Below are 21,055 nucleotides of genomic sequence, written 5' to 3'. Positions count from 1 at the left end.
CGAGTTTCCGAGGCCCGTGCGGCCGCTGCAGGAGCAGGCGGCGCCCCCCGCCTGCCACTTTGGTACATCCCGGCCTACGGCGTCCGGGCGGGGCCGTAAGGGCCCGGCGGCGGCGTTCGCGTTTCTCGTGTCCGCATGACTGACAGCTGCGCGACGAGCTGACTGCCCGCAGGTATAGCGCCCCCGGCGGGGATGCAGTCCGGGTGCCGCGGCCCGCGCGCCCGAGCCGGGCCCAGGCCCAAGCCGAGCCGGCGCGAATTTCAGGCCCCGAGCGCAGAGCACGAGCCGAGTCTCAGCAACAAGTTGCGGGCCGGGCCGGGGCGCGGCGACCCCGCTGCGGGCGAGGAGAGCGGCTGACCGGCGGCCAGTGGGGACCAGGAAGGGGGGAGGGTCTCTCCACCTGGAGCCGCTGCCCGTGGACACCCGGGGGTCTTTGCGCTGAGTTTGGAGGACCCTCGGAGTCGCCGCCCAGCCCGATCGCCCGCACAGTAACGGTCCCGGCCCGGTAGTTGCCCGTATCCCAGACGGCGGGAGGGCGCGGTGCGAGTGACCCGGCGGGTGGCGGGCTCAGCCGGCCGCTCCAACCCCCAGTGCCGCTTCGGTCCGCTTCGTCCCTGTCCCTCCTGCCTTCTTCCCGGGGGAGGGGCTGCGAGGGGGTGCGGGATGGGGCTGGCTGCACCCGTCCCAGGCCAGGCTCTCATGAGTCGGGCGCCTGCGATCTGGGAGCGTCGGATCTCTGAGGACCGGAGGGTGGTCAGGGGGTCGTCGTGGAAGTGGTGTCCTTTGAGCTGAGCCTTGACAAGGGATCCCGAGTGTGTGTGAGGGAGCAGGACAGATACCGGCAAAGGGGACCCATGGGCTGAGGCCTGGAGGCTGTACCTGTGGGACAGAGTAGGTGTCGGAGCTGGAGGTGATGGAGCAGGGACCATGAAGGATTTAAAGGGAGGGGAGGCTGTGTCTCTGGAGATGGCCTGGGGTGAGCCCCCTGATCCTGTGGCTGTGTGCCGTGAGAAGCAGGGAAGTCTCGCTGGAGGAGGTGAGCTTTGGGCTGAGGAAGGTGGATGTGTCTCACAGTGGCCCCTGTAACTTAGGCACCTATGCAGAGTCTGGGCACATTTGCTGGTCTGGGGTGTCTGGATTTCTGGTTGGGGTGGGTGGGGCCTGACAGTCCTCTCAGGGTGGGTGACGGAGTCTGGATTTAGTTGAGGGGCAGGGAGATGGGGGTCCCCGGTGTCCTGAAGAGGTTGATCAGAGCTTCTGCCCGCCTGAAGTCTGGGCCCTGACAGCCTCCCCAGTGACGTTTGCCATCCCCCACCCTGCCACGTGCGGAGCCACGAGCAGAGGCCACCTCCCTGCCCAATGCCCCCCCTTCCCAGGCTGACAGGACACATCCTGTCCCCGGCGGGGGCAGGGGCCTTGAGTCACAGTGGCCTGGGGTTGGAGCTGGGCTCAGCTGTAGAGGCTGCCGCACCTGTGGAGGTGAGGGAAACAGGGGAGGGATCTGGGATGCCATCTGGGTAGCTCTTCAGGAACGGGAGCGGGTGTGGGCAGAAGGCTTCCTGGAGGAGGGGCCCATGGTCCTCCTCATCCTGCTCTGGCCCCAGAAGTTGTTTACTCCCAGAGACTGAGGGGCCCGAGAGCCAAGTTGACATTCCTGGAATTCTGAGAGCTGTGTGTAGATTGGGGGAGTCTCCTCCCTCCAGCTCCCTGATTTCCCAGGAGAGGCCGTGGGGAGCAGTGTGGCTGCCTGTGTGCAGGTACCCTACACACGTGTGCACAGAGGCCCCTTGGGGCACTTGACCCTCCGTCTCCACTCTGCCCTGGCTCAGGCCTGCAAAGGGGCCTGCAAAGGAGGCGAGGTCAGCCCTGCCCCCTGCTCAGCTGGCCCCCTCGTGTGTGTGTTGGGGGGGCAGGCTGGGGCGTGGGCCTGGCTCTCCTCAGGGTGGGCAGGGGCAGGAGGGGGCCCCGGGAGCCCACCACACAGGGTCAGGGGGAGCAGGGCCAGGCCTGCCTGCAGGGGCAGTGGGGTGTGAGCACAGATGTGGCCCAGACCTTTGGGAAGGGCCGGAGGTGGGGCAGGGAGAGTGAGGCGCTGGTTTTCCGAGAATGGGGTGTCCTGCCCCCGGGGGCGGGGGCACAGGGAGGGAGGGCTGTGCTCACATGTGGTTTGGAACCCAAGAGCCCTGTTTCCTGCTAGAGGAGGGTCACTTCAGGGCAGGCAGGGGACAAGGGGAAATCAGCGATTGAAGTTTTAGCTGCAGACAGCCTCTGGCCCTGAGTGTTGTCCTGGAAACAGGCTGGGAGTCAGCTGACCCTGGCCCCTGGTCCTGGATCACAGCCTCCGCTTCCCCATCTGTGAAGCGTGGGTGGAACCAGACGCTGCCCAGCTGGAGGGTCCCCATACTGGCTGTGTGGGCCTGGGGGTCCCAGGCTCAGCCCGGAGCCCCGGCTGCGGTGGGGTGAGTGGGGTGCTCGGACGCTTCCCCAGGGCCCGGCGAGGTCGCCCGCCTGCAGCATCTACGGTAACCCTCTGGGCCCCAGCCCCCGGGGTGGTATTCGAGAGTGGTGGTATTTGCAGGCATGCTTGAGGCTGAGCTGGCCCAGCCTAATGACCCTGTGGACAGGCCGGGCCCGTGGCCTTTGGGAACGTGGTCATGTGATTTTCTGCCAGCCTGGCCCCACATGGGGCTCCCCGAGGGCACCGCTCAGGAGGGGGCGGGTGGGGTGTCGGTGCTGAGGTGGGGCACGTACACTGTGGGCACTGGAGAAGGGTGCTCCCCGGGGCCTGGGGGCGGTGGGAGCAGCAGGCTGGCAGGGGAGGGCCCTGAGCTTGGGGTTGGCCTCGGTGGGCCCAGGGAAAGCCTGGTGCCCCTCCGCGGCCTCTTCCTCGGGGACCCCTCCCCTGGAGGGTGTGTCTCCCAGCCCCAGGGGCTGCAGCTTGGGTGGGGGGAGGCGGGAGGGGGTGCGGGCCTGGGTGGGCTCTGGGGCCTACGGGGGTCGGAGTGGCAGCAGGAAGGCCGACACCGCACGGCTTGTGCTGCCCCCTGGGGTGTGTGCTCCGGGCCGGGCCCTGCTGCCGTCCACCCCCGGCCTCCAAGGCCTCCGGGGCAAGCTCTGTTTTGGCGTTCGGGGAGGTCCTTCTCTGAGTTAGACCCTGGTCTGGCCAGATAGGCACCACGACCTCTGTGTGGCTCGCGCTCCCCCAGGTCCCTGCCTGTCCCCGCCCTGGGGCCCCGGGGAATTCAGAAGGCCCAGCCTAGGGCTGGACGGCTGCGGGAGTGTCTGTCACGGGCTTCTCATTCAGCCCGCATCCTGACTGCCGGCTGCACGTGCCATTCCGGGGGACGCAGGCATGCCGGAACCTGTGCTCAAAGGAAGCCCAGAGCAGGGTGTGGGGCAAGGAGGCTTCCTGGAGGAGGAGGCTGGGCCTGGGTGAGGGAGAGGGCCAGCCCGGTGCTGTCGGGCCCTGCACCCATACCCTGACCACAGGCTTGTGGCTGGGCTGCCCAGGATGGGGCTGGGGGCCCCGGACGCGTGGAGGGGCATTGTGGGGGCCAGGAGGTGGGGAGGTTATTCATGGAGGGTCCAGGGGTGCCTCTGGGGTGGGGGCCAGTGGGGGTGCTGGTGGAGCTGCCCAGTAGGGCCTGACGCCCGGGTCTGGGGGTGCGGGGTGTGCAGACGCAGCCTTAGGCCTGGAGGGGTGGTGGTCTGTAATGCATGGTCTTTTGCTTCTGCGGTGTGGCTACGGGCTTTGGGCCCCTCAGCTCCTGGGCAGGGGGTTCATCAAAGAACACGGGAGGGGCGCGTCCCTCCCACTCATTGCCCTCGATGTGTCACTGGGCCTGAAACCCCTCCACGGACGCGTCTTCCCCGGGCACAGCGGTTGCTCGGGGGGTGGTCCTGGGCCCTGGGCCCACGTGCCTCCTCGCCCCACCGTGGTGGGTGCTGTTCGTCCCCGTAAATGAAGGGACAGGTCTCACGTTGCCGGGGCCTCCATCCGCTCAGTGGCTTCATGTCTGCCCCAGGTGTGGGTTTGAGTGGACCGGCTGGCAGTGGGCTGCCCACGAGGACATGGCTGTGACGGGGTGGGCATGTGCCAGTGTGGCTGTCCCCTCCTGCCCCTGGGCCGCTGGAAAGACATCTGCTCCACCCTCAGGCTGCAAGGAGCCTCTGGTCTGAGGGGTGAGGTGTGATGGGCGGGGCATGTGAGCTTGCCCCCGTCCCCGTGCCGCAATCCCTGGCTGGTAGGGGAGGACAGAATCCCCCTTCGAGCGCCAACCGCAGATTCACAGCCCCGTGTGAGTCATCGCCTGTTGGCTCCCTGGGGAGAGCGTAAGGCTGGTGGCTCATGGCATCTGTCTGCTGGGAACCCAGGAGGGCGTGGGGTGCAGGGCACCTCAGAATGAGTGGACAATGCCAGCGGGTCTCAGGGCTCCAGGACCGCTGGGGGCTGGACGGCCCTCAGTCCGTGTGTGTGTCCCCAACTCTGAACATGTGTCTTCTCTGTGTGCATGTCCGCATGTGGGTACTCTTGTGTCTGCCAGGGCATCTCAGAAGACTGAGTGACCAGAGGGTGGGGATGCAGCCCCCTGGTCTGGGCCACTGGTTGGTGCTCTGGCCCCCTGAGTCTGAGTGCACCACCACCCAGCCCCCAGCTGCCCCTGCAGGGACCCGGTCCTGAGTGGAGAGCCCCACAGAGGCTGGGAATGAGGTGCAGCACGGCCTCCATTCTGCCCGTCTTCCTTCCACAGAGCTCCGGCTTTGGCCTTGCTGACTGCTCACCTGCCGCCTGGCCAGCCTTCAGGGGCGCCGGGCACCGCCTACCTTCTTCCCTGCCACAAGCCCAGGTACGTCGCGGCCCGTGGGGCAGCGGGGACAGCGCTGGGTGGCCTCCTGGTCTCCCCCACGCCTGGCCCAAGGGCCTTGCTGGCTGGATACTCTCCTAGTCCCGGGACAGACCGAGGCTGAGCCAGCCAGCTGTCACCCTCTCAGCATGTCTCACCGGGGTCCCCTTGCTGGAGGAACGGCTGGACTTTGAGGACAGGGTCCCTGGGAGCTGGGAAGCACCCCACTGGTGGCCTTGATGTGCTCACGTCCTCACTGCCATTTTCCCTGGCATCCTTGGTGGTTTTCTGGTTTAATCTCAGCTCAGACTCACAGGCTCACCTGGGGTGATGGGTGCAGGTTTTAGAAACAGGAGAGGGCTTGGCAGGAGTTCTGGGGGCGTTGGCATGGTGTTGGCTGAGTGAGGCTGGGGAGAGGGCAGCCTGGGTGCTGGGCCCCATCGTGGGAACCCAGGCCACCCTTCCACCCCCGCCCTGAGCTGCAGTGTGATGAAGTGGAGGATGGGCAACGGGGGGAGGACCCCACCCTTGTCCTCAGAGGCCCTGCCCTGTGACCAGGCTGGGGAGACAGACGTGTCCTTCAGCCCTCGTCAGCTCTGTGTCCAGTGTGCATAGTGACGCAGGCCCTCTCATGCGTTGCGACTCTCAGGGCCCTGAGTGTCCATCCCTGGCTTGGGTGTGTGGGGCTGGCTGAGCTGGGCCAAGGGAAAGATAGCAAGAGGTTGCTGGAGTTCCCCAGGATCTCCAGGGGTCACCGGCTGCCACTTGCTCTCTGGGCAGAGCTGTGGCCAGTGGTCTCTACAGGGCCCAGATGGGGGCCCTGCAAGGCTCACTTCTCCCCTGGGCCCCTGGTGCGTGGTCACCGTTGTATCCCTTTCCAGGGGTCCAGACACGCCAAAGAATCCTTGGCGGAGGACAGGGTGGAGGGACTGTGGGAAGCCCCAGGCTGACTGGCACGTGGGCAGGGCAGGGATGCTGGGGCTCTCCTGTCCCCACTCCCTACCAGGGCCAGCTGGGCTCAGGGAGGATCTTGCAAGGACACTGCCCTGGGGGCTTGAGCTGCAGCTCTCCTCAGAGCCCGCCAGGGCAGCGCAGGGCTGGTGCAGTGGTCCTCAGGGCCCCGCAGGGCTGCCAGACCTCACTGGGCCCCCAGCCCAGCAGACGTCCCCCAGACATGCTACCTCGGGCACCTCTCACTCTCTCAGTCTGTCACTTTGTCACTGACGGGCCTCCCCCCACCCCCACCTTCCTCCTCCTTCTTATTCCCCGACTTCTTTTCCTCTCTTCTCCCATCTGAGTTCTGCTGACCTTGGGCGAGTCCTTCCCTCTTTGGACTTTAGTTTTTGGGACCATCCGATGGTGTGGATGCCACCAGTGGGCGGCCTCAGTGACTGGCAAGACCCAGTCCAGGGTGCGGGCTGCATCCAGGCCTGTGGCCACTCTCCCCCAAGCCTGGCTCCCCTGCTGAGCTGAGAGGCCCAGGGCAGATGGGGAGGAGGCATCTGGGCCCCATGCTGAGGTCCTCCCCACACAGCCTGGGGCCTCCACCAATGGGTGGGCTGTGGAGGCACAGCTGAGGGGAGTCTCCCCACCTCTGACTTCTAGGCTGCGCCTGGTGTGTGTCTGTCTAAACGGCAGCACGTGTGCACACCACACCGCCGGTGCAAGGGGCCTTGGAGCATCATGGCTTGTGTGGATGTGTCTGGGAGGGCCTGGTGCCAAATGAAGTTCAGGGCCTCTTGGTCAGAAATCACGGAGAGGGCTTCCCTGGTGGCGCAGTGGTTGAGGGTCTGCCTGCCGATGCAGGGGACACGGGTTCATGCCCCGGTCCGGGAAGATCCCACGTGCCACGGAGCGGCTGGGCCCGTGGGCCATGGCCGCTGAGCCTGCGCATCCGGAACCTGTGCTCCGCAACGGGAGAGGCCACGACAGTAAGAAGCTCCCGTACCACAAAAAAAAAAAAAAAAAAAAACATGGAGAATTTCGACAGTGGCAGCAGAGCGTCCAACCAGAGAGGGGTCCTGTGTGACATGTGTCACGGACACATGTCACATGCCGGTGAGGCCAGGCCTGCTCCCTGCCCAGGGAGATGGGACCATGGCAGGACAGGGGGGCCTGCGTGAGCTCTGGGCCTGGAGTGGGCCGCCAGCCTTGCATGCGGCCTGTCTCTGGGTGCCCAGTGATGACTCCTGCACTCCTGTGTGTCCGGCCCCTCCCTTTAAGTCTGAAAACCTCCCCTCATGCCTTACAGAGTGACCTACCCTCTGGGCACCCAGGGTGCCCCAGAGCACCCTCCCCACTTGTTCTCCCTCGCCCTGGCCCCTCTGAGGGGCTTGTCCTTCAAACCGCAACTCTGCTCCCTCTCCCAGGACCGCCCACCAGGTTGGATCCCCCAGGCTGACCCCTGTCCTATGTGAGCTGCGGGAGCTTTGGGGTCCCCGCGCAGCGCTCAGCCCAGGGTGGGCCGCTGGAGAGTGTGCACCCCCGGTGGGTTCCAGCTGCATTCCCCGCGCTACTTCGATCTGGGCCAGGGGCCCGGGCCGGAGATGCCGCTAGTCGCCACCAGACAGCAACTGGGTCACCCCTCATTTGTATAGCGCTTTGCGTTTCGCTTGCGGTCGGAGGCCTCAGAGCCCGGCCGGCATTGGGGTCCTGGCGCGCTGCGGCTTCTGGGCAAGGCCCGGGCCGTCGCACCCGGGACTGAGAGCTGCTTGGACGCCCGCCCCCAGTTCCCTACCGCGCTTCCCGGGCCGGACGGGGAAGGGGAGGGGAGCGAGGGACGCAGGCGCGGGCCGAGGGCCGAGGGCGGCGCGGGGGCACCGTCCCGGGGCTGCGATTGGCCGGCGCGGGGCGGAGCGGTCGGACCTGAGGGGCGGGGCGGCGAGGCGGGGAGGGGGCTGGTGGTGGTCCGCGCGGGGGCGGGGCCTTCGAGGATTGGCGGGCAGGCGGGCGGGCGGGCGAACGCGGGGCGGGGCCGGGGCCGGGGCTGCGGCGGGCCGGCCGGTGTCCCGGGCCCGCCGCGGGTCCGAGCGGAGCGGCGCGCCCGGTGCCACCGCGGGCCGGGGCGCGGAGCGTGGGGCGGCCCCGGCGGCTCCGCGCGATGCGCCGCTCGAGCACGGACGAGTCCACGTACCGGCGCAGCCCGTCGCCGCCGGGCAAGGAGCCGGGCTTCGCGCGCGGCGGCCCCTTCTTTGGCCTGCACGCCAACCCTGGCCCCAAGGCGGCCCAGGCGCGCTACACGTCGCCCAAGGGCAGCAAGTACGTGGTCTTCTACTTGGACCTGTCCTTCATCTTCCTCCTAGAGCTGAAGCGCTGCAGCATGGCGCGCGGCTGCCTGCAGGGCGTCAAGTACCTCATGTTCGCCTTCAACCTGCTCTTCTGGGTGAGTGGCGGCGGGGCCCCGGGGTCGCTGCTCGCGCTGGACGGGGGGGGGGACACCCGCGACGCGGACTGGGGGGTGTGCCTGGGGTCGCCGGGGGCCAGGGCTGGACCGGCCCCTGGGGAGTGTTTCCGGTGCCGCTGGGGTCCGCCGGGCCTCTGCCCTGTGGGCGGCCGCCCCGCGTCCTCTCCCCTCTCTGTCTTCCTGAGACCGGCCGTGTTCCGCACCTGCCGCAGGTCGGCGTGGGGCCCTGCGCCTGGCCTCTACCGGGTGTGAGCTCCTGTCCATGCGCTGAGCCGCTGGTGCCTTCCCCTCTCGCCCCTTCCCTCCCTCTTCGTGGGCGCAGACCATGTCCTTTCTGCACTCGCCTCCCCTGCAGACCGGCCTTCCTGGCTCCAGGGACCGCACTTGGGGAGGGGGGAGGGGAGACGGTCCCCAGCCTCCCGAAGCAGGGAAGGGAGAGGGTGTATGTGGGTGAGCCCTCCGGCTGGACCAGATCCTGGGCGGGGTGAGGAGTCGGCGGGAGACCGGGGCTTTCATAACTTTCGCTGAGGTGGGTTGGGTTTGCTCAGAGGAGGTGCCTGTGTCCAGGGTAGAGGTATTGGTGCTACAGGGTGGCCCCCGTCCCCCCAAACTGGAGGACACAGTTGCCACCCAGACCCGAAGGGCAGGGAGGGTGTTGGGCTCGGGCTGTGGCAGGTGTCACACCTGAGCAACTAGAGCATGCCTGGCCAGGCCTGGGCCCCACTGGCTGGGTTGGGGGAGGGTTGGTGGAGAGCTGATGCCAAGGTCACTTTCTGCTCCCACCCTTCTGCCACAACTGGGAATGAGGGGGCGTGGCTTTCTCTCCTGCCTGGGCTCTGGACCCCAGAAGGAGGCTGTCAATTGTAAGCTCATTTGCATGAGGTCCAGTTAAGGCGAAATGCTCAGAAACCGGGGCTGCATTTCTGCACATCCCTTCTCTCCTGGACTCTGGCCTGGGAAGTGGGAGGGTTGCTGGGAGGCGTGGCCAGCCTGGGGGGCTCCTGCCCCAGTTGCCCCCTCCCGAGGCAGTCACCTGAAGAGTTGTTCTCTGCAAGGGGCTCCTGGGAGGGGCAAGGCCCCGGTCCAGAGCGGAGGAGCCCCCTGAGAGACCAGGAGCCAGAGGCAGAGGTGGGTACAGCTGGAGCTGTGTCCAGGCATGTGCAGAGGTGACTGTTTTCTCTTGGCGGGGGACATTGACCAGATGCAGTGGGCACAGGCGTAGTGAGCAGTGAGCTGCTGGCAGGGTCAGTGTGCCTTAGGCAGTGTGACAGAAGGCTGCAGGTGACAGTGGGACCAGAGCTGGCAGCCGTAGGTGTGATGGTGGTGAGCAGTGAGGGTGGTGGACTGACTGCGGGATGGGCAGTGGGTGTGGGGGATGGTGCCAGGTGGTGGGCAGGACCTGCTTCTCCCCTTCCCTGACCTCCCCAGTGACCCGGGTACCTGTTTGCCCGGTAAACGAGAGGGGGCCCCTCGAGGGGGCCTGTGCTCTGAGAGCAGCCCACCCTTATGGGCCCCCAGGCTGAACTCTATCTGCCCTGTGTGAACCCTGAAGGAGCCTCTGTACCAGCTGCAGGGCGGACACACTCCACTGATTCCTGCCGTGGATGAACGTCCTCATCGTGGATGAACGTCCTCATCGCAGGAAAGAACAATTCAGGAACCCCCTGGGATCCCCTCCTGGGCTAGAAAATCCAGTTCCCTTTTATTATCCAATTACACTCCCCAGCCAAGCAAACTGGGCCCCTGCCAGCGTGCTGTCTTGGCCTCTCCACACCCCACCTTGGTGCCCAGAGGGGTTCGAGGCCTGGGGGTCAGAGAGGGGGCCCATGGGAAACACGCCGAGGCCGGGGTGGTGAGCATTGTCAGGGGGCTGGCGGGACATCCATCCTCCGGGCCCTGCGCAGCTGTCAACTAGGCCCTTGCTGCTGGTGACAGAGGCTGTAGGTGGGTGGGGTGGGGCTAGAGCACCCCTTCCCCCAGAGCCTGGCTCGTTTGCTGTCTGGGGGTGCAGAGTCCCCACAGGAGGGGTAGGTTTCCCGCCCCCCCCATTTCCCACTTGGGAGGAACTAAGGGGAAGTGGGAGTGAGGATTGCGGCCCATGGACCTGCTTGGAGGTCAAGATGCAGTGACCTCCCCGTGGCTTCCTCCTGCCCCCCAGCCCGTGCTGGGCACCCCTTTCTTTCAGGAGTCACCTCAGAGCCCCCATTGTCCATAGGCAGGTCCCCCGCAAGGCCCTGTCACCCACACCTGGCCCCATTGGGCACCTGCGCGCCTGGCAGGTCTCTCTTCCCAGGCCTAAGCTCGCCTCCTCCAGCAATGCCAGCCCGCCCCTCCCCCTCCGTCCCCAGTGCGGGGCAGCGCCCCCGGCTGAGGATGGGGGAGGGGCGAGCTCTGAAGTTAGTTGACTCTGTGCGCCCTGTTTGCGGGGTTTTCCCTGGGGGCTTCTGGATGGGGACTGGAAGGGCAGGGTTGAGGCCTCCAGCCTCAGGTACCACTGGCGCTGTAAAGCATCACCTATCTGTACTGGGGTGGATCGGCCTGGTCCTGCGTGGCCTGTGGGTCATTGGCCCATCTCGGGAGAGGAAACACGCCTGCCCGTTGTCACCAGGGATTGCAGCTCGGGTGCCCTGAGACAGGGAGCCAAGAAGGTGCCGGTGGGCAGTAGGGGGCGCCCAGGGGAGGAGAGGACCCGGTGCCGACGGACCCCCAGACCTCCACCTGCCCTCCTGCGGCATCCAGGCCCTCCCAGGGCAGGGACAGCTCCACTGGGGACACAGCTGCCCTCCTGCAGGCATGCACAGGTGGTGGGCAGCTTAGGGCCAGGGTCCTTGAGTCAGGGGTGTCTCCTGGTGAGTAGGGCTGTGTGCGGGGGTGGGGGCTGAGCAGCCCCCTGGGGCGCTCTCCCTCCCCGTCTCCAGCTCTGGGTGGGTGCTCAGGGCTCCCCCAGGGGCAGTTTCTGTGGCCCCGGGGCGGTCTTGTTGGTCTGGGGGCGGTCCTGGGCAGAGGCAGGACTGGCTCTGAAAGGGGAAGGTGCTTCTGGGCCCCCCTGGCCGGGGGGCCGCACCCAGGCCTCAGCCGTGCAGCCCAACCCGCACCTGCCCAACTGAGGGCCCGGCTCCCTGCTTCCCTGGCAGGCGCGCCTCCTGGTCTTGCATCTGGGCCCCTCCCTGCTCCGCCTCCCCCTGCAGTGTGGCCAGGGTCTGTCTATGTGGCTGGGCTGGGGGTTGAGCCCTGCCTGCCGCCCAGGCTTCTGGGCAAGTCCTGCCCTCCTGGGGTCCTCAGTTTCCCCAGCAGCACCACAGGGGGGCCTTGGTTTCCCCCTTTGATGAGCTACAGACCGAGGCCTGGTCTGCTGTCGCTGGCCTCTGGGCAAGACGCCCCGAGACTGGTGGAAGATGCTGGCAAAGGGCTGTGCAGGGCTGTGGGAACACCTCCCCCAGCCCCGCCGCAGTCAGAGAAACAGGCACGTGCAGGGTGCCCTGCCGGAGGTCCCGGCGCAGGGCCGGGGGCCTGCAGACCTCAGACCCGTGACTCCCTTGGCCCCAGCCTTCTGGAGGTGCTGAGGGCGTCTGTGTGTTCTGGCTCCGGTTTCTTCCTGCAAGAGGCTGGGGCAGGGCAGTGGGGGTCCTGCTGCCTGGGGACCCCGAGCCGGGGTGGGTGGGCAGCCCGAAGCGGGGGTCCTTGGCTGTCCTGGTCAAGTCAGGGGTTAGTACGCCACAAGATGTCGGTCCTGCGTGAGCATCTGCTTCTGAATCGTCCCGCTCCCATTAGGGAGTTGGTGGCAGCAGGCGGTCGGGGGCCCTGGGAGTTCTGTCTGGGGCAGAGAGGTGTGGCCTCAGCCACTAAGCAGGGCCGGGGGCAGGGGAGAGGCCTGGGGGCCCGGTCGCACCTCGCCATCGTAGGCCCTGCCCCCTGTCTGCTCCCCGGCTGCCCTGAGGCACCGCTCCTCCTCCTTGGACACCAGCCTCAGGGGGTCCCCGGTCCGTGGGGCCACCTCCCTGATGGGCTGGAGCCTGGGGGGATGTGGGGCTTGCTGGAGCTTAAGGAAACTGATGACAGTCAGTTGCATAGATGTCAGTGGGCAGCTTGAGGAGATGTCACCTGGGGAATGGCATCCAGCCAGGATGGTGCCTGAGCCCTTGCATTCAGTCCCCCCAGCCCCGGCCTTGGGCACTTGCAGACCTCACTTCTGGCACAGGGGATACATTTTGCCATTCTTGAACTTCGTAGAGAGGTGTTCTCCCCGTCTCCTGTGGCTGTTCTTGGCTGGGAGGGGCATGTCACCCCACCATGCCCGGCCCCCACCCCAAGATTGTGCAGGCTGCCGGGGGAGGGGCTTCTGGACACAGGCTTGGCCCCTGTGGGCACCCAGCCCTCCACCCCGTTCCAAGGACCTGGCCAGCTGCCCGGCCATCTGCCACCCTGAGCCATGTGGCTGGAGGGGCAGCAGTGGAGGGCCGGCTGGCACCCTCCCCACATGGGCCTCACCAAGTGGCCCCACCTGTCAAGACCTAGGCCAGCCCCCAGAATGTGTGGACAAGAAGAGAGACAGCAGGAAGTGGGGAGGATATGCCAGGCAATGGGCTGGGTTCCAGTGGGGACAGGTGGGCAGGGTGTGCGCCCCAGGTGTGTGCGAGGGAGACAGGGAGGCCCCGGCGACCGCAGGGCTGGGACGGGGGACCCCGGTGGGCGGGCTGGGCTCGTCTCCCAGGCTGTCGTGGGCTTGGGGTCTGCTCCTGGGCCCCGCCTGGGCCTCTGTCTGGCCCAGGCAGCGATGAGCGGGGCTGGGGATGTGCAGCGTGGGACACGGGGAGGGTGGGGGTGGCCCCACTGCTGACGTCCTGGCCACCGTGTCCTGGGAGGGACCTGGAGCGCCCAGCCTTCCCGGGACTTCAGCCCCACTTGTCCTGAGTTTGATGTCCTGTCTGGGTCCAACAGGGCCCATCTTCTCCTGTACTGTAATCTTCCTGCCAAAATGTTTTAAAAGCTGCCTACGCATATTTCAAAATTACAGGTAGTTTTATTAGCCACGTGCATGCGTCCCGTGAGTGCTGGGCTTCTGATGACTGTGGATGTACTGGAACAAGGGGGCGCCTGGGGCTTCGGGGCAGCGTGTCGGTGATGTGTGTGCGTGTTGTGGGTGAAACTGTGTGATGGTGAGGGACGTGGGCTGTGTGTCCACGTCACAGTGCGTGTGACAGCAGCACCTGGGTGACAGCCGGCGGGTGTCTCTCCTGCCACCTCGGAGCTGGAGGTGAGGATGCTTTGTGGAGTCTTAATTGAAGAAATCTTGTTTCCACCAAGGCTGGGGGCAGCGCCCAGCCCCTCCAGGATACCCGCGACCCGGATGCCCCCCCCCCACCTCCACAGCAACTTTGCTGTGGTATCCTCCCCGTGCCCTTCCACGCGTCCCCACGGGACCAGGGAGCTCGGAGGGGCTCATTTTCCTGCTGACAGGAGCCATCCGCGCTGCCCTTGAAGGCAGAGCCAGCTGGGCAGCCCTTTGGTTTTAAATAACAATTCTCCTCTCTGCTCAGAGGCAGCCCCACCCACCCCGCTGGGGCCCTGGCCTGGGGGCTCAGCCCGGAGACGTGACCCTCCCAGGGGGGCGCTGCTGGGCTCTGCAGGGGACGGACGTGTGTGGGCTGGGCGAGGGCCCAGGACAGCCTGGCCGGTCGCTGTTTCCTGCAGCCAGAGTGGCCCGACTTCAGCTCCCTCCAAGGGGAGGCTGCCCCCACGCTCGCCCTCCCTGGCCTCTGCCCCAGGGTCCCTCCCCTGCCCCAGTCCCGGCCAGAGGCCAGGGGAGCCCTCTGCCTGCGCAGGTCTGCAAGGGCCCCACTGGCTGCTCCCAGCTCAGCCTTTCCCCCAGCGTCCTTGGAGAGCTCCCCGTTCCTCACCTGCAGGTCGGGTGGGAGGGTTGAGGGAGCCAGCACGTGTCCTAGCCTCTCTGTGTCCCATCACGGCACCCCCTGGGCAGGTGTGGGTGCCCAGAGGCGCTGGTGGCCAGCCTTGCTCCCTCATGGTGGCCTTGCCAGCGGTCAGCACCGTGGACAGCTCTGTCCCCGCACCGCTGGCCGGGGCCTGCCACACGGGGGTCATCCCCATCCCACAGGTGGGGGCACACACATCTCTGAACAGCCAGCAGACCCCACCATACCTGGGGCTGTGCCCAAGCCCAGCTCTGCCGTGAGGCTGGATCCTCTGGGCCGTCACCCGCTGCCAGTGCCCCCAGCCCGGCTGCTGGCCCCCCCAACGCCCCCCACCCCACCCTCAGGCACACGCCTGGAGCTGCAGCCCCCACCCCACCCCGAGGAGGGCTCAGATGGGATGCAGGCCAGGGCACGAGAGCCCTGTCCTGTCTGGGATGCTTAGCGCTGCCACCCAGGCCCCACCCTCAGCCAGGAGCATTCAGAGTGGGTGGTTTATAATTTTTAGACAGAAGCTCTTGTTTTTGGTGGAAGGTGCAAAGAGGGATGGGGTGGGGGTCAGAGAGGAGCCCTGTGTTTGCCCTAAGCTGACCGGACCCCCACTGGGGCTCTCCTGGCCTGCTTAGCCAGTTCCGGGCGAGGCCCAGAGGGACCTTACACGCCAGTGGGAGGCCTGGGCCAGAGCCCCGGGTGCGCCCACCCCTCGGGGACCCCGCAGCTGCTGCTGCTATTGGGCTGGGAGCTGCACCACCGTCCCCCGCCCCATAATTGCGGTCTCTTGCCGGCCCGGCTTCACGCACGGTGTGTGCTCCCCGGTGGGTGAGAGTGGAGCAGTGTCCCCCATCCCCACCCCTGTAGCCAGGGCTGCCTGCTGGTGGGGGTGGGGTGAGTACACGAGGGGAGGCCCACGGGGAGGCGGAAGCCTCCTCAGGCAGGGGTCTCAGGGCTCATCCGGCCTGAGTCTGGGGTGGGGGGTCCCTGCCAGGGTCCAGGCCAGATGTCGAGGAGGCTTCTGGGCCCGGGGGGTGCGGGGCCCCATGTGATGCCCAGTTTTGAGTGGGGCAGGGCCCCCAGGGCTGCCAGCCCGTAGGCATCAGTCCCCAGGTGGTCTCCCAAAGCCCGGGTTGCTGTAGGACCAGGGGTTGGTCAGCCATGTGTGGGGGCCGCCCGCCCGCGGCCCAGCCCTGGACACGTGCTCCCGTTTCATCTGGAGACGACCCAGAGGCTCAAGAGTCCCGAGGGCTGGAGCCACAGCGCCCTCGGCGGCTGCGCTGGCTCGCCCCTGCGCCCCCCCCGCCCCCAGGCCAAGAGCCGTCCCCGGATTCATCACCGCCTGCCCTTCTCTGCCTCTTCCTCCTGTCTCAATCGAGTTTTGTAATAATGAGCAATTACGGAGTTCAATAAAAGCGCCAGTGGTCGAGGGGAGGGGGCCAGGGAGCGGGCCGGCAGGAGCTCCAGGGACTGCATCTCCTAGGGAAGAGCTGGGGCCGAGGGTGTGTGTGGGGGGGATCCAGCCCCTGTAACAGGACGAGACTGGGAGGTCAGCAGGGCAGCAAGGGTGCCCAGGCTCGGCCACAGGAATCTGGTGGGCTGCTCACCTCCTGCCCCCCTGTCCCTCTCGCCCTGTCCTGGGCCCAGCTGGGAGGCTGCGGCATCCTCGGCGTCGGCATCTGGCTGGCGGCCACGCAGGGGAACTTCGCCACCCTGTCCTCCTCCTTCCCGTCCCTGTCAGCCGCCAACCTGCTTATTGTCACCGGCACCTTTGTGATGGCCATCGGCTTTGTGGGCTGCATCGGGGCCATCAAGGAGAACAAATGCCTTCTGCTCACTGTGAGTCCGGGGGGAGGGGCATGCCGGGCGGGACGCGGTGGGGGCGGGGGGCGGTGCTCAGGGGAGGTCTCCCCTGAGGGACACAGACACAGACACACACACACACACACACACACACACACACACACACACCCACACACACACACACACACACACGTGTGCCGGGCAGGGCCCCTCCAGCTGATACTGGGCCTGTTTCCTCCAAGACCCCCTCTCCCACAACTCCCTCTCCAGCTCCTGTCCCAGCCCTCTTGGCCCCCCAGGACCCTCAGCTTTGGAGATGGATTTGGAGGCGGGAATGTTAATCACAGATAATGGAGGAAAATGATCCCTGGGCCGGGCTCCCTACCTATCAGTGTGCCCAGCACAGAGGCCTCTGGCTGCCACCCAGGTCCTAAATCACCTGCTTCAAATGGGGCTTTCGTCACGGGTGGGGCCTCCAGAGGGTCTCAGAGGGCACGTCCCCCATCTGTGCAGCTTCCGCAAGTGTCCAGCACGTGCCAGATGTTCCCGTTGGGGCTTGGACCCCTCGGAGCAGTGGGTAGGGTGTGGCTTCGGCCCCTTGGATGGAGGAGGAAGCTGGGGCGCGGGCGGGGCCCTGACCCTGGCCTTTCCCACGGGGTGACTTGGAGTTCGGAGGCTAGTGCCTGCTGGGGCAGCGTGGGCCCAGGTGGAGGGGGGATAAGATCGGGCACCCCAGGAGAGGACCGGGCCCGCTCCCCTGGCCCTGTCCCTTCTCCCCACTCTGTCCAGGGGCCCCATGGGGCCAGTGGGGCTTCAAAGAGCGGTGTGGCCCACTTATCCTGGCTTCTGGCCCTGCCCCCCGCCCTCCTTTCTGGGGGAGCAACGTGGCGGGAAAGGAGGTGCCGGCAGGCTCCACTGCTCAGCCTGGTTGTGGCGTCAGGGCTGTGCCTGTGGGTGCCCGAGTGGAGTCTGCCACTCTGAGCGGTCTGAGCAGTCAGGGGTCGTGGCTCCTCCAGCTTGGTCCTCCCTGAGTGGGCACTGCCCCCCCGACTGCCCTTGGGGACGTGACCTGGGGGCTGGGGGGGTCACTGCAGTTGGACCCACTCCCTGGATGGGGCCTCCCGGGGAGTCCCTCCACCCGGCTGCCCATCACAAGGACACAGACGCGGGCCACACACGTGTGCTTCAAGGTCGAGCGAGAGACGACGGCCCCTGGGATGGAGACGGGAGGGTTCCGAGGGAGGTGGGGCAGGCGCCAGGGGCCTGGCGGTCCCCAGGCTGCAGACCCGGCTGGGGGCGCCTGTCTCAGGTTGGGGGCTGGCCCGTTGAGCCTGTGGCCTCCCAACCCTCAGTTCTTCGTGCTGCTGCTGCTGGTGTTCCTGCTGGAGGCCTCCCTCGCCATCCTCTTCTTCGCCTACACCGACAAGGTACGGCTGTCTCCGCTTCGGGTGTGGGTGTGGGTGCTCCCCCCACCTCCCCCAGCGAGGCCCAGGCGCCGTGGGCGCCAAGGAGGCAGGAGGGGCCGAGAACCCACGCCAGGGACGCCCAGCTCTGCGTGGACAGACACTGGGAGCCGGGCCGTGGGTTTGCTTCTAACTGCAGCCCCAGGAGGCCGGGCCTGGAGGCTCCAGAAAGGTGTCTGAGCTCCCAGGAGGCCCAGGCTGGGTCCCCCACTGTCTCAGCTGCGTGTCAGCTGGAGGGGAAAAAGCTCCCATCCCCCACTCCCCTTCAGTTGCTCACTTACACAAGTGAGGGCTCATTTACGTGTGTTTTATCCTCTGGGTTATACTCCAAGACTGTTATTTTTTGCTCATCCGGTTTGGCTTTGGCGGCTGGAGCTCTCTGTCGGCTCCCACGTCCCTTACGTGCCTCTCAGAGCACCTCCCTTCTTTCTGGTGCTAGAAGACGCTCCAGGCCCATCTTGGGGATTCCCCGCCCCAGCCCTGGAATCGGCCATTTCTCCAGGGAGCCTGGTTCCTTTATTGGAGAACGAATGCTCTTAGGAACCAAGATCTGGGCCCTCTCGGCTGGCGCACGGAGCCGTGTGGGTTGTAACCGGTGTGCGTAGACACAGCCCCGAGGGTTTCTGTGCCCGTCCGTCTCCATCTGTACGTTAACTAACGTGTCTGACTTGGATCCCGTGCTCGGCACCACGGGAGGCCCAGGGAGACCTTGGGGCAAAGGCCAGAGCCTGGTGGCACTTCTGGGAGGAGGTGACCGCAGGGAGGGGGACAAAAGGCACAGGGGGCCAGGGCGGGCCGGGGTCTGGACGAGGCAGGTGGAGCTGGCCACAGGGTGGCCCTGCTGTCCTGCAGATCGACAGGTATGCACAGCGGGACCTGAAAAAGGGCCTACACCTGTATGGCACCCCGGGTAACGTGGGCCTCACCAACGCCTGGAGCATCATCCAGACAGACGTGAGTCGGGGTGTGGCCGGGCGTGTAGGCGGGGGGCGTGGCCGGGGCAGGGACGTGTCCCCCTCCGGCGCACAGTCCCTGCTCACCTCTCCCACAGTTCCGCTGCTGCGGGGTCTCCAACTACACTGACTGGTTCGAGGTCTACAACGCCACGCGCGTGCCTGACTCCTGCTGCCTGGAGTTCAGTGAGAGCTGCGGGTTGCACGCGCCCGGCACCTGGTGGAAGGCGGTGAGCCTGGCCCCGGGACTGGGGGTGGAGGGCCGGCCTCGCGCCCCCGTGACGCCTGCTCTTCCCGCAGCCGTGTTACGAGACGGTGAAGGTGTGGCTCCAAGAGAACCTGCTGGCCGTGGGTGTCTTCGGGCTGTGCACAGCACTGGTTCAGGTGCGCGGGGACCCGCCCGGCCCGGGCCCCGGCCCCCCAGCATGTGTGTGAAGGCCCTGAGCCCAGGGGACAAAGCAGCAGAGTGTGGGTCCCCAGGCAGAGGTGGGGCTCACAGGGGGACAGTCAGGGACGACGTCCACGGGGAGGTGACCTTGGACGCCTCAGAGGACAGGCTGCCCCGGACTCCTGAGCAGAGGGCCCTGCCGTCTCCGCGTGGACGGAAGCACAGACCGGACGCCTCTACTAAGGGCCCACATGCCAGCCCCATTCCTGCAGGCCCTACCCAGTGGCCGTGGTGGGTGGTGGTCACAGGACTGCCCAGTGCAGAGTGAAGTGGGCAGCCCAGGCCCTGGTGTGAAGTCTGGCCAGCCCGCCTCTGCTCCCCAACCCCCATGCAAGACCCGAGTGCCAGGACCCTGGGGGAGCTCCTGTTTGTGGGGTGCAGACAGGGGTCCCAGACAGACACTCCCTAAGGGGTGAGGGGCAGAGGGCAGCTGCGGGGGGCTTAGCCTGGAACCCGTAGGCCCTGAGACCACCAGCGGAGCCCAGGGTGGCCAAGCCCAACCCAAAGGGAAGGCGGGTCCGGGGCTGAGCCCAAGGGGCCCGTGGGCCCGTGGGGGGCAGGCTCTACCCGAGGCTTCCCCAGGGAAGGGGGCTCCAGGCCACCTGGGAAGCTGTGGTTTGGGGTTGGGGTGCCTGCCACGGGCTGTCGTCCCTGGAGCAGCCCTGCCCAGCCCCTGCCTCTCCCCACAGATCTTGGGCCTGACCTTTGCCATGACGATGTACTGCCAGGTGGTGAAGGCTGACACCTACTGTGCGTAGGCTGCCAGCTGCCCGCCACCCCTGCTTCGCTGCCGAAGGACGTCGCCCCTGGGGAGATGACCGTGTCCCCACCTGCATCTCCCGTTACAGGACCTCTCACCAGCCCAGGCATGGGGGCGGGAGGACCGGGCAGCCAGAGCCCCCAGGGCTGCCAGCCAGGCCTGTGAGCGCCGCCGCACGGCCGGGGCTGCAGTCGGGAGGGGCTTCTGGCGCTTCTTACACCCAGGTACCCTCCAGAGCAGTGTGCTCCCCCGCAGCCCTGTGCAGGGCGGGGGGCTGGGGTGGGAGGTGAGGGACTGACCACTGGTCCTGGTGCTCGAGGCGGGTCTGCAGCCCCGTCCACCCACATTCCACAGCGGGGCCGCGGCCGGCTCTGCGTGCGTCTTAATAAAGTGTGTGGGCAGCAGCCCCCGAGCCATGTCTCTCACTGCCCTGACCCCGGGGGGGCCACACCAGACAGGCCCTGTGTGGCCGTGTATCCTCCGGCCACCGATACCGGCCTGGTGCCTGGAGTGGGGCTCCAGGATGTGCATGGGCCCAGCGGGGGGAGCTCCCTGGCCAGGCAGACGGTGGCCCCTGCGCCCGCAGAGGATGGCAAGAGAACCTCAGTGAGGCTGGCTCCAAGCCGTGGCAGAGAACAGCCCTGAGCCTCACTGACCTGCCCACGGCCCGTGCTGTGGACACCCCTCTCCCAACGTGGGGTGGCCCCCATCCAGCCTCAGGGCCTTCCCGCCCCCCCAGGGGTGTCCTCCCAAAATGGAGCTCAGCTCCATCTTTCCTGTTCTCTTTCTATTCCTGTTTCGTTCCTGGGAACTTTGTCCCTTAAGTATCACTCACGGATTTTGCAAGTAAGTAGGCTGTTGGCAGTGAAGCAGTTGTCATACATAAGACCCAGAATCAGAGAAACGGTCAAACTGTGTCAAATCACCTCAAAGGTGGGGTGGGGCTTCCTGAGGACAGAACTGACGGGGAGTGAGGAGGGTGGTGGGTCTGGGGGTCCAGGCTGGGGGGTGGTCCCCTCCCAAGGGCCTCACAAGCTGTGGGGCATCTGACCCACTAAATGGCACCCCATACTCTCAGTTTCCAGCCCATACTCCTGCCGGCCCCGCGGCCCCACCCCCTCTGCATCCTTGCTGTGTGGCAGACCTGCCTGGTGATGCCTAGCCAGGCACTGACCCCGGCACAACCCAGACCACCAGGGTGCCCGGCCCCTCCTGGCCCTTGGACCCCCACCCCACGCCCCACCGGCCTCCCCTGTCCTCACTCAGAATGCCGGGGACCGTTCCAGCAGAAGTAACAGAGTTAGTGGTTCACGCACCAAAACCAAACTGTCCTCAGGCACCACAGCAAACAAGCAGAAGGAAGTGAGCACAGTCCAGCCAAGCTGTCCCCCCAGCCCTGCCAGCGCCCTCTGCCCAGGTCCCCGTTCGCACCTCTCCAGCTCTGCTCGGTGAAAGCCGCTGCT

The 21,055-nt window shown here is 66.7% G+C and overlaps 1 protein-coding gene across 13 annotated transcripts; it reads left to right on the top strand.

The window, feature by feature from the left end:
- Positions 1 to 40: 40 nt before the first annotated feature.
- Positions 41 to 19,996, top strand: TSPAN4 (tetraspanin 4). Of its 13 annotated transcripts, none has more exons than XM_032639145.1 (9): positions 41 to 172; positions 4,752 to 4,847; positions 8,147 to 8,226; positions 15,813 to 16,004; positions 17,321 to 17,395; positions 18,284 to 18,385; positions 18,483 to 18,614; positions 18,685 to 18,768; positions 19,522 to 19,996. In XM_032639145.1, exons 3-9 carry the CDS (start codon positions 8,164 to 8,166, stop codon positions 19,588 to 19,590), a joined length of 717 nt encoding a protein of 238 aa, XP_032495036.1. In that variant the 5' UTR covers positions 41 to 172; positions 4,752 to 4,847; positions 8,147 to 8,163; the 3' UTR covers positions 19,591 to 19,996. The 13 variants fall into 13 exon arrangements, with proteins under 13 accessions (XP_032495036.1, XP_032495039.1, XP_032495030.1 ...); XM_032639147.1 differs by having other exon boundaries at positions 161 to 505; XM_032639149.1 differs by lacking the exon at positions 41 to 172 and adding an exon at positions 2,223 to 2,522 and having other exon boundaries at positions 15,907 to 16,004.
- The last annotated feature ends 1,059 nt before the right edge of the window (positions 19,997 to 21,055 follow it).

This window comes from Phocoena sinus, chromosome 8, assembly GCF_008692025.1.
Source record: "Phocoena sinus isolate mPhoSin1 chromosome 8, mPhoSin1.pri, whole genome shotgun sequence".
Lineage (NCBI taxonomy): Eukaryota > Metazoa > Chordata > Mammalia > Artiodactyla > Phocoenidae > Phocoena > Phocoena sinus.
The sequence above is the reverse complement of the archived record's forward strand: the minus strand, read 5'-3'. Positions and strand labels throughout refer to the sequence as shown.